Source organism: Thunnus thynnus, chromosome 15 (assembly GCF_963924715.1).
Source record: "Thunnus thynnus chromosome 15, fThuThy2.1, whole genome shotgun sequence".
NCBI classification, from domain to species: Eukaryota; Metazoa; Chordata; class Actinopteri; order Scombriformes; family Scombridae; genus Thunnus; species Thunnus thynnus.
In genome coordinates, this window is record NC_089531.1 from 15191221 (window position 1) to 15208833 (window position 17613).

The 17613-nt window shown below is 38.4% G+C and overlaps 1 protein-coding gene across 12 annotated transcripts in view; it reads right to left on the minus strand.

Moving 5' to 3' along the window:
• Window positions 1-18: 18 nt before the first annotated feature.
• Window positions 19-17613, minus strand: part of ptk2aa (protein tyrosine kinase 2aa) — a 68682-nt gene continuing 51087 nt past the window's right edge. For all 12 annotated transcript variants that reach the window (XM_067612818.1, XM_067612817.1, XM_067612816.1 and 9 more), the window contains 14 exons: window positions 17014-17114; window positions 16453-16542; window positions 16017-16221; window positions 15165-15276; window positions 15003-15077; window positions 12094-12183; window positions 11276-11380; window positions 6807-6869; window positions 6224-6263; window positions 5284-5387; window positions 3385-3540; window positions 3170-3250; window positions 2258-2343; window positions 19-2163 (listed from right to left, as the gene is read on the minus strand). In XM_067612818.1, the coding sequence (XP_067468919.1) occupies window positions 2037-2163; window positions 2258-2343; window positions 3170-3250; window positions 3385-3540; window positions 5284-5387; window positions 6224-6263; window positions 6807-6869; window positions 11276-11380; window positions 12094-12183; window positions 15003-15077; window positions 15165-15276; window positions 16017-16221; window positions 16453-16542; window positions 17014-17114 (1435 nt within the window). In that variant the 3' untranslated portion in view covers window positions 19-2036. The remainder of the gene's footprint in view (window positions 2164-2257; window positions 2344-3169; window positions 3251-3384; window positions 3541-5283; window positions 5388-6223; window positions 6264-6806; window positions 6870-11275; window positions 11381-12093; window positions 12184-15002; window positions 15078-15164; window positions 15277-16016; window positions 16222-16452; window positions 16543-17013; window positions 17115-17613) is intronic.

The window sequence follows — 17613 nt, forward strand, 5'->3', positions numbered from 1 at the left end:
AAAAAAAAAAAAAAAAAAAAAGATTGAGAATGAACGCTGGGTACTTTACCTTGATCCAGACTAGCAGGTGAAGTCCTTTGTGTGAATACTGTGCTTTTAAGGTAAGAAACGGGCTCACAAAATAAAGATGACAAACAGTATTTCTTGATGATAACAGTGTATTTTTATTTGCTTGGTTTAGCAACTGTACATGTGACTCCTTCCTGAGAATACTGCTCACCTCAGCGGAGAGTGAACAGTGGAATGGAGAGAGAATCAGAGAGGGAGACAGAGCTGAGGGGAGGGATGATAACAGAGGAAGAGAGGATTGTTAAGAGTACAGCAGAAAGAGGAAGAAAGAGAAAGTTATAAATAATAGAAAGATAGGGGAGGAAAACAGGAAGACTGAAGATAAGGAGAGAGTTTAAGATACAGAGAGACATTTTAAATCAACCCTAGGCCCCGAGAACAAGGCCTTTGCCCCATTTTGGGCTGCCAACCCATAATTTAATAAACAGAAATTTAATGTTTCCTGGTTTTGAGAGGTGTTTAGGTTGCTAATTAATAGATGCAGTCAGTCGCACACTCCTCAAACTGCAGTTGTGATTCACCTAATAAATACTAGCAATGTATTATTAATGCTTCCACAATGGTTTGGATTCTGAATATGAACCAGCATTTGTTTAAAAAAAAAAATGAAAAAGAAAAAATATTTTAGTGTCCCTGAAAATCGAGCAAACTGTAGGAAATCTGATTTGTAGTGTGTGTGAAGACAAAGAGAACAGAAGAAACTCACAACATGACTGGCGCAACAACACATTTGGCTTCAATATACAAAGCTAAGCGATAAAGTAACCATCTGAATTTTTTTTTTTTACATTATGAAAGAAACTTTTGCCAAAAATGGGGGGAAAAAATCATTATTGAGTAAAGCGCTTTCAGAACACTTTGAGTAAAATGGTTTTTTTTTTAGTCAATTGCAGTTCATTTGGCACAGGGCGACCTCCTGTACAGTATAATTAACACCTCCACCTCCTTCTCTCCGTCCCTTCGCTCTCCCCCTGTTCATCCCTCTCCCTTATTCACTGACAATTCATGCCTCAGAAACGTGTTAAAAATATAGCTTCTTTGTATATTTACTATGTAGTTAACTTAAAAAGTGGCCTGTGGCAGCTTTTATATATATTTTTTTCCATAAAAAGACATTTAGTTCTTACATAGTTTCATTTTTTATGCCATCTCCTGATGCCTGAGATAGAAAGATCTAGAGACAGGATGAGAAGAGATGAAATTATGACATCTATGAGCAGCTGTATTGTAAATCAAGCATTGCTGCTCACCAATTTTTTTTAAAGAGGAAGACTGAGAAACTGAGATAGAGACAACGAGACATACTGGAAATAGTAATAATAATAATTAATAATGATATAAAAGCATGTTTAAACAACGACATTATCATATCATCTTCATTATCCTCCTCAATCTGGCTCTTCAGTTCCAGTTCTTATATCCTGCATATGTGGACAGTGTTCGTCGTTATACTGATGTGTCCATTCACCAAAAACATCTCCGCCGTCCTTCAAGTGAGCCATTAAAAACGTCAACAGCATCTCGATGAAACTGAACCTCGAATCTCGGCGTCGGATGCTGCAGTCCTCCGTTGTTAAATTCACTTTTTTCAAAAGATTAAAAAAGGTGTAACGGGTGATTTTTTTTTTTAAACTAATCGTTGAGGATACGTGATGGGAGAACGAAGAGCGTTGTTTTCTGGATACAAAAGCAAATAATGCGACAAAAGTACAAAACAACACAAGATTGACCAAAAACGTGACCGTCGCCGCAGAGAGAAAAGGAAGCGATGAATGTTTGAGGGAGGAAAGGAGGGAGCTGATTGTTTCAGTCAGTCACGTCTGCTGTCCATCAGTCGATTCTCTATGTGATTGGCTAAGAAGCTACTGCACTCTCCGTCTCCGCAGCAACACGCCTCCTCCTCCTGTCTGTGTCCCGTATTTTTGGATTTGCTGCGGCAGAAACTCCCAGCCTGATTGGATCCTGTGCTAATGTGGGTGGGTCTGGGTGATCATCTTGAGTCGCGATTGGTCAATGACGTCCAGCAGGTTCTTGGCGTCGACTGCGAGGGCGTGAGCTGCCATTAGCATCTGTTTCTTGTAGTCCTTTTGTAAACTGTCCAGAACACAGAAAACAGTCATGTGACCATTGCATGTAAAAATAAAACATGATGTATCTGTTAAACACATATCAGTGTATTTATACCCACCTCGTCATGACGTATTGTTGGGCCAGTTTCATCTTTGCTATCAACTCTGCCAGATCTGAATTCAACAACTTCTGGGCCATTTCAATCTGAGAGACATGACAAATAAAATATGTCACATTACAAATTCAAAACTACTAAGTTAACCCCACTGATCAGTTCAGTTCAGAAAGATGCAAATTTAACCTATTTGTTGAAGAACGTAAAAGAAACTTTGACATAAATAGAATATATAAAACATTATCAGCAGCTTCTGAGCCACTAGAAACCTCCACAGTTCACCTGCACAAGTGTTTTCATTTGTTTGGCTGGTTAGACCTCGTCTGAGGACTCACTGTGTTTGTCTGTGTACAGACTCAGCTTAATTGACCAGTTAAATAATTATCATTCTTACTGGTTCAAGAAGTTTGATGGTCTCATGTAATTTCAGCAGAGCTCCATTAAACTTCAACCTGAGCAGATGTCTAATGAGCCAGAATAAGTGGAAACACCTGTGCAGGACTTTTAATGTTGCTCAAGTTAGGAGAGTCAAGTCCGTTCTAGACAACTCTGTCTCTCTCTCTCCATCAAACTTTTTCAAGTAGGAGGTTGAAAAATTTTGGTTCAAAAACCTCAACGAATGAACCTTTAGTCCTGATACACTTCTTTTTCTGAAAACCCTGGCTACCACACTACCCATGATCCAACAAGACTGCATCTTTTCTCAAGGCCCAGATTAATGAGGTTACTTATACTCACACCCACATCTTCCCCAAAGCTAAAACAGCTGATTTAAATATTGTTTAAAGAGCTGGGAACTATATATATTGAGACAGCAGTCAGATATTTTGAAGATTGTTTTCCATGTTTTGCCTTTGCTCTGTGTGTGTGTGTGTGTGTGTGTGTGTGTGTGTGTGTGTGTGTGTGTGTGTTTACCTCTCTGTGTGTGCTGGCTGGCAGCACAGGAATCGTCTCATCCACTGTCGCTAGCAGAGTCCTCAGCGCCAGACCCACCTCCTACCAAACACATCCAAATGTCTCATCAACGTTAAAATCTGTGAATGATGCATCTTATACTTGTGTCTCAAAACTTTTAAATACGGAGACTAAAAGCTCCTGAGGTCCATTAACTTCCTGTCTGTGAATCCTACCTTCACCATGGGGACATACTCCTCTGGAGCTGCAGGCTGAATCCTGTTGGACATCTCGATCACAGATTTAACCAGTCCTGTCACGTTCTCGTACACTTTGTCGTTAGAGCGATCTAGGTTGGCGGTGGGGGGCGGGCTGATCTCCTGCGGTTGCAACTGGACCGACGAGGAGACCAAAAATTAGAACAAGGCAGTAAATCTGTTGTTCAGAATGTATTCACTTTCTCATCATCTGTTTTTGTAAAGTTTAACATGAAATGTGCAAAGCTGGACTTTTAACAAAGAGCAACATTTTTTTTCTTAACCAATGTGATTGTAGTTACACGGACACAACACTGGGTGGCAGAATCTAACAACAAAACAAAAAAAACATACAGGACTTCTAAATTTCATGTGGACCTCTGCTTGTTATCTGTCTACATGCATTTCTAGCTACATACTAGAGCTCGACTGTTCTACTGTGAGAGAGTTGGACTGTTAGTGCGGTGTGATGGCAGGACAGACGGGGTTAGTTGTTTAGTGACAGACTCAAGTTAAACCTGCATGAAGCGACGTGTTTTATATGTTAAATCAGAATGTTTCAGCATCATACCAAACGAGAATTAACACCCAACTCTTCAGTTCTGACTTTCTGCTGAAGGATTAAAAAGGTAGATAGAGACATAACATGGTTCATCAGGTCTGTGCTTATGTGGGTTTGTTTTGGGGAATTTCTGCCACGTAGATGTTCAAAATCACTTCATGCAGGTTATATTGATGTTCGTAAAAAACTACCCGGTCGATTCAACTTTAAGCTACTGTACAAAACATTTTAAAATTTTGTGGTGCAGCAATTACCGAAACTAAGCATGACTCAAAGAATCCTGATAAAACGCCTCAGTATAAGGCTTGATTTGAATTTAAATTCACTTTTCTTGCATTAAATGTCGGCTTGTGAGTGAAAACAACTCTCAGACAAAGCCAGAACAAGACTGTCTGATGTCTGAAATAAACATTACAGCTTTTCCAGTTAATGACTTCTGCATCAAACCTACAACTACAGTAGCTAATGATGGGAACTATTTTATCACACAAAGTAATCAGTCTACTATGCTTCTACTGATCTGACATAAAACATTTATGGTCACGTTGACATTATTCCTCTTTTTTTTTTTCCTTACCAGAGACACTTTTGCACAAAATAAAAATGGCTCATTAAATTGTAAGTATCCATTTCTTTGGACAAGAAAATGGTGGAACATTGTTTTTACTGTCTTGTTTTTCCAACATGCCAAAAGTAGAATTTTGTTCAGTCTCTGGTGAAGAAAAACGTGACTTAGATTCAGGAGGATAAAGTTTCTCTGCACATGACAGTGATGGTAACTATTAGCTAACTACTGTATCTCTACTGATAACAGAAACACACACAAAGATCAGCTTACCCTCCACGGCTATGAGGAGGTTCAGGAGGAGGAGGAGGAGGAGAGGGGAGAGATTGAAGAGGGGGATTGGAGTGTGCAGGTGGTGCAAGGAAGAGAAAGAGTTTGATGGGTGGATGGATGCAGAGTGACAGGTCAGAAAAGCAGGATAAAGAGTAACGAGATGACGAGGAAACGTTCAGGATGGATGGATGTTAATGACAGAGGGGGGAGAGGAAGTAGAGGAGGGGGAGAGAAGAGGGGACAGCACATTAGCCCAAAAGCCAACCACCAGGCAAGGCATGACATGTCATAGCATGCAAACCATCAGCACAGTGCACAGTTTTGAACTCTATACGCCACAGTGGAAACGACTGAAACATCAAAAACATCTTAAATCAGCAACATCTGACCATTTCAAACCAGAGAATAAACATTTCAGTTCTTGTGTACTTTTTTTTTTTTTTTTTGATTTTGTGTATTTTTACATGTGAGTTTATACCTTGACGCCCTCGTTGTAGCTGTCCACTGGGCAGAGACTGGCCAGGTTGCCTAGGTGACTGGGAGCGCCGGGGCGGGGTGGCTTTTTGGGAGGAGCCACGTGCTCTGAAAATAAATAAACAAACAAATAAATAAAAAAAAGTATATTAGTATCATCAATAAGCTAAGAAGGATGCATGCTAATAGCTACAAGGCAATTCATACTGGAATGCAGTAGTAAAAAGTACATGACTCAGTACATTTACTAGTATGTTCTTAATATTATTCCTTGACAAACTATTTATACTATATTTCTGATATACTGAGCATGTCAAAATGTCGTAATCAATAACGCTATATGTGAGAGCAAATCATTAATAAAGAAGAAGAAGAAAGTACATGTATTCAAGTTCTGCACTTAAGCACAACTGTGAGTAACTTCTACTTGCAGTAAATCTCACTTAAAGTGGTATTTTTCACTTACAGCTACATTATTTGACAGCTATACTGTTGTTTTTACTGTGGTTACTTGCACATTAAGACATACAAAAAGTAGAGACACAGTAGTGATGTAGTACTTATGATTAGCTCCATGCTTACATGTTAAGGCATCAATAATAATTTAATAATGTAATATAGTAGCTACAGTATATGATATTATAACTATTTGTAAAAGGGAAATTATGTATAAGTAGTACTTTCACTTTTGACACTTTAAATACATTCTGCTGACAATACTTCTGTACTTTGACTTAAAATCTTTAATTCAGGATTTACAACAAATCCAGTCAGATAAAGAATATGGGAATATCAGCCCCCCAAAAAAAGACAATAAAAAAATTACAAATTACAAATATCTAATAATAGAAGCAACAGCATAAATGACTGCTTTCACATTAAGAATCTGCGTACTTCTTCCACCACTGCTGATTTGGAGGATTTCAGTATGAATGTTTTCTCACCTGGTTTTCCGACAGGCTGGTAGATATGTTGGCTTCCACCCTGTGCGTGGACAAACACACAAACAAGCAGTTTAACGGTGGGCAAATTTTTTTTAAGTTATATCAAACTTTCAACAGTTCCTCTGCTGTTCCTCTAAAGTTCCCATGAGCCTCTCTGTGGTCATGTGGTTGGTGTGTAGGCAGAACCCTCCCTGGCACTCAGACAGACAGACAGAGAGGAAATAAAGAGGCTGGGAGAAGGAGAGAAAGTATTTCTGTCAGCTAGACTGAGTGCTTTCCCTCCGCCTCCCTCTTTCATTTTTTTTTTTTTTTGACTTTCTCCTCTTTTGCTATGATGTCTCACTCTGCTACTTTTATCCTCCTCTTCCCTCATTTCCGCTCCTTTCACTCTCTTGTTAGCGCTGCAGCATTTCTCAAACTATACTTCACCTCTGTTTTACCTTTAGCTTTCCCTCTCCCCATCAGTTTTTGTGTTCTTGTGATTAAAAAAAGTCACTCCATCTTTATGGCAGCTCAACAAAACTGAGTCGGTAGCGGATTAACGATCTACGTTTAACATTAACACCAACAAACATTGACTGACCGGTGCTTGGAGCGTGCCGTCCTCTCTGTCGATGCTTCCTCTGCTGTTTCTGGGCTCTGCCTTCTGCAGGGAAGAGACAAAGATCATTTTAATGGAAACAAATTATGTTAACACCAAAATTAAGCATATGTTTTTGAGCAATTCATTGCTGTAAAATGTTATGCATGTTGCTCCAGGTAGTTCTAGACTATTAATGATATAAGGTAGCGTATATTCATTAACTGTTTATCAAGAATCAAAATTTAAAAAAGAGCATGGGGCGTTCACAGACGGACCAAAAAAATATGAAAAACCAAACAACAATCAGCTAAGAGTTGATAGCATTTAACCTGCAGGTTAAAGCAATTAAAAACCGTTGCAAAGCAGCTAAAACAATTTATCTTTCAACGCCAAACTTCAACAGAAACATGCATTATTTAACCAGCAAAATTATGTTGCAGAAAAGTAATTTCCACCGATGACTGCCACCTGCAGCTGCTCGTCATATTTCTATCTGAACAACCTAAAACAAGCAAACAATCAGTAACCAAGCAATAAAACACAATCCTCTTCACACAGATGACTTGTAATGACTGCAGACTTTGTTCACGCCATTTAGCCCAACAGCTGCACCACTAAAACCCAGCATGACTCCCCTCTCTCTCTCTCTCTCTCTCTCTTTCTCTTTTTCAATACCGTTTTGGTGAAGCATGCCTTGAAGAGATGCATCCTGGGAGAATAGAGGCTGAAGAAGACGGGAGGAGGAAAGCAGAGAGTGGAGGCCATCGAAAGAAGGGCAGAGATAGGGGCAGAAAGTATGAGAGAGAGAGAGAGATGGAAAGCAAAGAGAGTCTTAAATCATGCAGAGAGGGAGATGGATAAAAACATAAGAGGGAAGGACGGACAGAAAACTAAGAAGACGGTGCAGGGAACGAGAAATGATCTGAAAAAGGGAAAAGAAGTCAGAGGGAGAATGGATTGGGGAGGTAAAAGAAGCAGAAAATAAGAGAAAGTTTTTCCAGAGGAGGAAAAGCTCCAATAAGCCACAGAGACAAAAATCCTGGCAAGAAAAGATCAAGCCGCCTCACTCTCCTCTCCGTCTCTCTCCCTCCCACTCTTTCCATCTCTCTGCATCTCTCTCTCTTCCCCTCTCTCCGTTTCTCTCTCTCTCTCTCTCTCTCTCTCTCTGATGGGTGACTCCTCGCTCGTTCCACCCTCTCCGTTGCTCTTGCCAATCCCACTTCCTTTCTCCCTCCTTCTGTCCTCCGCTCTTGTTCCTCCTCACTAACTTCCATCCCTTTCTTTTCAGGCGTTACTTTACTTCTCTCTGGTTGCTTTTATGCTTCTGTTGATCCTCCTTTCATTTATCTTAAAGTTCACTTGGATATTTCACCAGGTTTCACTACTTTTTTCCAGTTTGTGTTTGGACTAGGTTCCATTTTGTTTGATCCATCCTTCATTTGTCTAAAAGGCTAAAATCCTACTTGCCTCTTTCCTTCCTCATAAAAACAAATAACGGGGGTGCCTGGTAATGTCAAATATGGTCACAATCTCTCCTTCTGCTCCTGAGTTATGACGTTGACTAATGTCCAGAAAAGTGTTTTTGCAGAACATAATGATTTCATAGTGAAGTTGACCTTTGACCTTTTGGATATAAAATATCACCACTTTTCACCAGCCACATTTGTGGGAAACTTTGTCATAATTAGCAGATGAATTCTTGAGTTGTGACCAAAAATGTGTTTTGTGAGGTCACAGTGACCTCTGACCAATCACTTAATCCTTGAGTCCAAGTGGACGTTTGCGCCAAATTTTAAGAAATTCTCTCATGGCATTCCTGAGATATTGTGTTCATGAGAATGGGACGGACAACCCGAAAACATAATGCCCCCGACCACTTGTTAAAAGTGAACACTAAGACTAAGATGACATACAGCCAAATGATCACATCATTTGTTTTTTGTCTCTTTAACATTTGTTTTTTTAATCTTTTTAATGTGAAGCACTTTGAGCTGCATTTTATATGAAAGGTTCTCTACAGATAAAGTTTATTATTAAGTTTTATTATGTATACTCAGAGTAGTGATAGCCAATCAGACACAACGATTCACCCAACATCTGCAAAATTGTTGATTCTGATAAAGAAATTCTTTCATTTTCTCAGCAATGTTACTCTGCGTAAGCATATCCAATTGAACATTTTTGTAAGTGATAGTTGTTAGTTTCAAAACTTTAATATCTTCTGTAGCGATTTATTAACCTTCTGATATATTTACAGATGGATAACAGCTTACAAAAATGCAGCAGCTGCCAATAGAAAGATAAAATGACCCTTTTCTAAGCTTCAGATAACATAACGACAAATACTAGACTGTATCCTCACTGCAAAATATGTCGGTCTCTGTATTGCAGACGTCTAGGACCCCGACATTCTGCTCTAAACCAGCTAAAGAGACTTCTGGAGCTCTCTTAAGTTTAAGAGTTAAAGTCAAAAGAAATGTAATGAATAGCTTTTTCTACTAAGTTTGCCAGTCGGAATAAAAGTGAAGAATTTTTTCTTGTTACTTTTGCTCATGTCCAAAACCTCACTTTTAGCAGTTTGATAAATACGAGGCCTGAAATTCACACTCGTGTCCAACATAGCTGGATACGTTCAACTTACAGGATTCCCTTAACGTAAAGTTGTCTCTTATTTAAGATAATTTCAGTGCCATTTTCTCTCTGAGGGTTTTACAGCTGTTCTGTAAGTTGTTACTCAAGGGTTCCTGGCAGAGATAAAGATTTAAAGCTCTTTTTAAAACCAAACCGTTCAGAAATATTAGGCCATGTGTGTTTGAATACTCCAAACCAACACCAATGCTGTAAAACTTTCAACAAAATTCTTTGTAAATGTGTCTGCACTCTGAGATTGTAATTGTCACAAATTCCTTGACAGGAGATGACCATCTATAGCTAAATACACAGCAGAGAGTTCATAAACCACACTGCCATCAAAAGTAATGCACATACAAGTTGTCTTTGTGGTTAAATCAGCTGAATGTCATTACTGACCGTCAGTGATATGTAGTTGGCTTTCAATTTCTAAAACTTTGCTAATCTTCTACTCTGACTTTCTTGTGTATATCAGCTGTTTTAGTGTCTTGTCCATTGTCTAAAGGTTTGTGAAGGTGGTTGCAGAGAGCAACTGGCAAATCAAGTAAACATACGGTCCATAAAAAACTAGGCCCTAGGGTTTCCAAATAAGATACGACATCAGCATTCAGTGAGATTTCCTGTTCTGTAAAAGGAATAAATGTGTTTCAAACGTGACATCTGACAAAATATATAAGAACGAAGGATAATAGACAAAGAGAGGTGACATCACTCCCCATTAATCATCATAAGGTTTTTTTTTTTCTCTTCATCCCTCTCTCTGTGTTTTCCTCCTATTTCTGTCTTTCAGCTCTCCTACACGTAGCTTAAAAATGAAAACAGCACATCCAGGCAAGAGGAAAAACAACCTAACCTGAAGAGAGAAGAAAAACAGACTTGTTTTGCAGAAGTAGTGATTTTGGCTCATTTCGGGAATGTTTGAGTGTCTGATGAGATAAATCAAACACAACCGAGCCAGTTCAAAGATCTGAAAAAGATATTCTGCAGCTCATCTGGCAACAACAACAATACACATAAAAAGGCTTTACAAAGTGGAAACTGCGGAACTAATGCAGCATTTTATTTCCACATTAAGCTAATGAAGCAAATCTGAAATATGTGTTATGCTTCATGCAATTGATTTCATTACAGATGAACTGGTTAATTGTTTGGTCTGTAAAGAAAAAATGTCCATCATATTTTCCAAGGGTCAAATGTAACATCTTTAACTGTACTGTTTTTTCTGATCAACAGTCCAAAACTCATATATTCAGTTTACGATTATATAAAACAGAAAAGCAGCAAATCCTCTAATTCAGGAAGCTGGAACCAGAGACTTTTAGAGACTTTAAAAATCCTTTTCAGACTCAGTCTTTTTTTTTTTTTTTTTTTTTTTTTTAGAGATTGTTGCAGATTAATTTTCTGTAAATCAACAAATCAATTAATCGACGGGTAGTTTCAGCTCTTGTTGGCCATGACAACCTGTACAATTTACAGTAATTTGGATCCCTAATGTTTTTGATTTCCTACCTTCTCAGATGTCTTCAATCAGAATTTCAACTGTATGCTTTTTAGATTATTTTTTACATTTTGTGCATGATTATAGGTTTGTTTTTCATGTAACATTGTGTGTTAGGTTTTAAGTTTTAATATTTCAGTGCAGATTGTGTAAGTAACAAACATATCTACTCTAACTTGACTGCTTTTGGATATCACTTTGATAGTGGATAAGGATCTATTTATTACTAGAGAAGGTTTAACTCATAATATGTCAACAGTCAAGAGATAAAAACTGACAAGACTTGCTTGTGTATAAATATATTTGTGTGTTTTTGCACATGTGTGTGTGTGTGTGTTACCATAAAGCTCTCCTCCTGCTCCAGCCACCGCTGGTCATCCTCCATCTGTTGTTGCTGCATCATCAGTCTCTCCTCCATTAGAGCCTGGCCGACACATCCAGTTTCCTGTAAAAAAAGAGAAAACACTAGTGCTTAAGTATACATTGCCCATACACTTTTTAACATTCAGTCATGCTACATTATAAATTCAAAAGTCATTTATTTGGATGTTCAGCACAGCAACATGATTACCATAATCATCTTAAAGTGAGCCACTCTGACGGAGCTTGAGCGTAGGCTAATAAAAATGATTGTAGAGATCAAGTAGCTGTTTTTCTGACTCCTGTTACTTTGTTCCTCTGGTCAGAGCACACAGCGGTCTGCTTGAAAAAAAAACTTCACCATATGGTTGAAGTTCAAGTGTCTCACTACTGTAAAGAAACCTGCTATGTTTATTGAAAATGAAAAGCAAATTATACAAATGTGTATGAAAGTTGAGACTTGGTTTGTTTTAGCTTTAAACACATTTATTATTACTCAGCCGTCATCCACAGACTGTATTCAGGTACTGAACGACTAATTTTCTTTTCTTGATCGTTTAATTCTTGTGTTTTTGTTTTTTTTTCAAGTGAAGCTGGATGCAGCCTGCAGTGAGGTGAAAGCTCGACAGAAAACTGAAGCACATTGTGGCACATGTGGTCCACTAATGGATCAGGATTTGAGTTGAGCAGTTGAGATGTGACAGAAAATATGAAAAAGTCTGCTCTCACCACTTCATGGAAAAAAACATAGTAGATGAAATTGCGGCAGGTTTTCCCTAGTCGAATGTGTGTATGTACCTCCATGTTCGGGCTCCACAGGGGAGAAGGTTCAGGTCTGTGCTGATTCCAGGAATCAGTGGGAGGGTAGCTGCCACCTATGGCTGACGGCTGGAGGTGGAGAGAAAAATAAATAATTACGGTAAAAAGAAAGAGAGAAAATTTGTTTTTTGTTCTTGTTTTTTGCTTAATATTTCTAAAACACTGCATAAGAACTGTTTGCTATGATTGAAAAAACCAAGAAAAAGGTGTGAAAATATGAACAAGAAGCAAAAAACTCCTGATGTTTAGGCTTAAATAGTATAAAATATATGTAAAATTTAACTTAGAAACTTAGAAAAGGCAATTATTTTGATAATCGTTTCATTGTTTCAGTCATTCTTAAAGCAAAAATGTCAAACAATCCCTGATTCCAGCTTGTCATCTGTGAGGATTTGCTGGTTTCAGTAGTCTTGAATATCTTTGAATTTTGATTGTTGCTTGAACAAAGCGGGCGACGTGAAGATGTCACACTGAACTTAAGGAAACTATGACGTACATTTTTCACCGTCGCATAACTGAGAAAATAATCTGCAGATCAATCAATAATGAAAATAATTATTAGTTGCAGCTCTAGAATAATAATTGTTTAGTTTTGAAACTACAACTTATAAAAACACAATTGAATGGGATCAGGATGAAAATAAAACATATTGTGAAATACAAACAAGCTCGTAATACATATGTATATATAAATATCAACTGTGTAAAATTATCTTTTTAATCCCTGACTTCACTAAATGAATACATCAAATTCCCTCACTTTTCTTTACTGGATTACTAAAAAGAAATTGTGAAAAAAAAAGATTCTGTAAATATTCTGCTGTGACAGCAGAGTTGAAGATAAATACAAACTTCAAACAGGCACAAAGGAAGTCAGTGAATCATAGTAGAATCAAACTGAATACTTAAGGACTCATTATGAAATAACATTAATCCCACTAACACTTACAGGAGACATAACACTGATAATAACAATCCATAATCTGGCTCAGAGTTTAAAGAGCACTTCAGCTGCACTCTGTCTGGTGTGTAACATGTGCTACCAAAATATAAAGATGTTATTCTAACTTGTGATATGATCAAGTTTGACTTAAATAGCAGTTAAAATTATACAATCCATATAAGGACAAGAGAGAGAGAGAGAGAGGGCAGCTTATTGCTGTAAGAGCTGGAGAGTGGCTTTGATTTGTGTGTGTGTGTGTGTGTGTGTGTGTGTGTGTGTGTGTGTGTGTGCGTGCGTGTGTGAGCGGCTTTCAGAGCTACAGGAAATGCCTGCTGTCTGCACGGTTTATGAGGAGAGGAATAACTGCAGTGAAAGTCTCTCTCATTTTCTCTTCCTTCACATTTCTCTTCCTGACATGAGCAGCACACGCTGCCCGCCCGTCCCCCTTCTGAGTTAATCCAGCGCTCTACCAGTAAAATGGAAATTTAAGAGACTGAGATCATTTTTAAAGGGTTAAAAAAGGTGATTTATAGAACCTGATTAGATTTTTCCAATACTGTGGAATGAAAATGTGTCTTTTAACATTAGTGCTTATTGCATCTTTCTTGAAAACAACATTTTTACACAGTTATGACTTAATACTTTTCTTGTTTCCGGACTTTGCTAGATTTAAGGAACTGAGTCAGTGAGAGGTTTTTCTGCATTATCAAGATGATTTTTCTTTGCATCAAAGTATAAAAGTGGACATGGTATGATCTGAAAACTTTTGAGTTGAGTAACGGTATGTATATTTTGGCCTTGATCTGTGTGGAATTTAATGAATACTTTCTGTCCCCTTGCAGCGATAATAACCTGATAAGGAAATTGTTTCAGATGTTTATCATAAATTATGAAAGACACTGACTGTCCTTGGGAATCTAATATCCAGCAATTTACTGCATATTTGTGCCATTAGACATGTGAACAGCCACAGTACAAGAAGTTGCATGTTTATCTTGTTTATAGACTGATAAATGTGCTTTGTGCCTTTGTGGTGTTGGATACTGTTGCCATTAATTTTGTGTATTTCAACTCTTTCTAATATTGTCACATTTGTATTTTCAGATAGTCTTAATGTGTATGAATGAAATTTATGTGTGTACTTTGTTTGCAAACTTGCTTTCCTCAAACTGCCCCTTGAGTGACAAATCAAATATTTTGAAATGATCTGAATATTCCTAATATTATAATACACTTCCTGAATGAACGGTGTTTCACTTTATGCCTGTTTCTGAATAGGTCACAGTTTATTTCTTCTTAAACCTGCATTGTGGAACTTTTCCATATAAATGAACATCCGTTTCATTCAAGCCCTCGCCAAACGAGTTCACACAATGCTGATTAAGCCCATCACCGCCAGGTAAATCTCTCTGTATTTCACAGTATACCAGAGTTTTTCATCTGGTGTCGGGTTTGACATTCCCGTGCTGGCCAGATGAATGCATGAACACAGACTTCCACTGGCCAAGCCGGCTAACTTCCAGTTAGCTCTCTGCGAACTTTATAATTTAATTGTGCAGCTCCTCTAGACTTTCCAAATGTGATCAGACCGAATGGAGCAAATTCTGATAGTGAAACAAGTCATTTTGCGGGAGTTGTGTGACGCTCAGAACAATTCACGCATCGTTTTACAGCCGCAACAGTAGTGACAGAGTAGGCTACGGTGGAGCCTATGACGTAAGCACGTGTTGACAGTGTTTTTGTAATTATTCTCACTGCCAGAAGAGGGAGACAAAAGTCCCACACTTCAGCTTTAAAAAGTCCCAAATTTCTACGTTTTCCAGTCCTGCTTTTGCCACCAAAATCTCTGGAAGCCAGAGGAAAAAACTGCTGTGGCCACGGTGGATGAGCAAGAACAGAAGAGCACAGTTTCCTCACTGCTGAAGCTCTGTGTGTGTGTATTTACCGGGAAGTGGTTGTGTTGGGGGCTGGTGAAGAAGCCTTCACTGGAGCGAGGACTCGGGTAACCTGGTCTACTGGGCTAGAAACAGAAAGAGAACAGTTTGTCTCTGTTTATAAAAAGTGTAATACAGGAGAAGTGAGTCGATACAAAGTCATTCAGTCTTACTTTAGGCGGTGCTTCATCAGACCCTCCAGAGTCCCAGGACACGGTGACTTGTCTCCTCATCTCCATTCTAAGTCTCTCCTCTTGTTGAAGCTTCTCTTCCTCCAGTATGGTACTACACAAGTTTAACATAAAGGAATCATCTTAATAGGTGGTCAAGGTGGAAATAAATCAAGCAGATCTTTTTTGGACAGTGGGGAGAACTAGCAATATCTTTATGATTGGGAGCAATTAAATTTGTGGGAAAATTCTTCTTCAATTGGAGAAAAACTAGCTTGAATGAAAGATTCAAATAAAGGCTGGGCTGATTTGTGTATGGTAATTACACCATAGGGTTGGACAAATCATATTAAAGGAAGATTCATATGACAATAATCAGAAGGAAGTTCTGTTCATATATGTAAAATCACACAGTAAAAACAAAATGACTGTTGTTAATCGTACTAAAATAAGTATTAAAATAACTGCTGCTTCTCTTGATCTTACATTGGGCAATTTTAATCCCTATTACAATTTATCAATTATCACATTTGAATTACAGTTTATACAATGAATAATATGGACGTCTACTGCATGACATTTAATTTGGCAATTTGGATAAATGTAAGACACATAACCGCAATGTCTGTGGTTCGATTGGCAGAGGACCTTTGTCACACGTCACCATATATATATATATATATTATGCATGACAACTTTAAAGATAAACAAAATATTACATGCATTATAACAGAAATCAAACTCCTAGCCCTGATAATTGTAGCAGTACTCACTTTGCACTGAGCTCTTTTATTGTATATAATGGTCTTTAATGTGAATTATATTCAGCACATAAGTACATACACTCTTAATTACCTGAGTTGTGTTTTGAGTTCAGTGAATCGCGGCCGCTTGCTGGGGTCATATGACCAGCATTTGGTCATCAAACTGTAAAGGGTGGGCGGACACTGGGGAGGCATCGCCAGTCGCTCGCCGTTCTCTATCCTGCCAATCACGTCGTTGTTCTTCACACCCTGGAAGGGCTTGATGCCGTACATCAAGATCTCCCACATACACACACCTACACCGAGACACAGAAGCAAACGGACGGAGTTGTTCAAGACAGAAAGATTAATGACAAACAAAAACATCACCTAGAATAAAAAATAATGGTTCAGACACTTGAATGAGAGGAAAACAAATAATATGAAACTCTACTAGTAGTAGAGTAAAGAACCATTTCTCAGATGATGTAAAGCTATTTTTTCAGTAACCAACAGACACATAAACACACAAACTCAGATTAACTCACCAAACATCCAGACATCGCTGGCAGATGTAAATCTTCTGAAGTTGATAGATTCTGGTGCCATCCATTTGATTGGAAGTTTACCTTTAGAGGCTGAAACACACACAGACACATTAAGATTACCTGCAGACTTGATTTTACCACTCAAGTACAGAACCATTTTTATAATTACAATAAATTTATAACTCAGTTATTAGGTCACTAGTGAATTTCACATCCACCCGCTAGAGGGTAAGAGACTGAAATATGACACTGATTTAATAACATGCTGAATAGGTTCAATATGTGACTCCGGTAGCCTGATGTCACCAGTAGATGGTGGTAACGTACTGCTGACTAGAAAAGTCAGTAATGGGCACAAAACTGGAAATTTTACTCAGAGCAGGAAAACAGTCTGGTCTGAGGACCTAGTAAAATTTGTGGAAGGTGTAAAGACATTGAAGACTGTCTCAGATATTTCTCTCTATAGTTATTTCATGTTCTGTGTCTTAGCCTGACTCACAGTTGCATTATGCCTGTATCGTTTTTTTTTATGTAGAGTTGTGAATGTTTGTGTTTCATTACCTTTGTAGTAAGAGCTGTCCTCCATGTATCGTGACAGACCAAAGTCTCCCAGCATCACACAGTCGACTGAAGAGACCAACACGTTGCGGGCTGCTATGTCCCTAAAAGGTCAATAGAGGCAGTAATCATTGAATCATTGATGCTGAGACCAAAGAACATCAGTTTGACTTGTGATGCTACAAATGCTCGGAATATGTCAATGTAAATGGACTGCATTTATATAACGCTTTTCTAGTCTACTGACCACTCAAAGCGCTTTACAATACATGCCAACATTCACCCATTCACACACACATTCATACACTGATGACACTGAGGCTGCCATGCAACGTGCCAACCTGCTCATCAGGAGTGATATATAGCGCTTTTTATCCAAAGCGCTTTACAATGTTTCTAACGCTCACTCACTCATTCACACACACCGCTGGCGTTAAGTATCTTGCCCAAGGACACTGTGGACTGGAGGAGTCGGGGATCGAACCACCGACCTTCTGATTAGTGGACGACCTGCTCTACCTCATGAGCCACAGCTGCCCCAAATGTAAGCCACAAACACTGAAGAAAAAGTTGTTTGTACTTGTCATTTCTGATGTGCAAAAT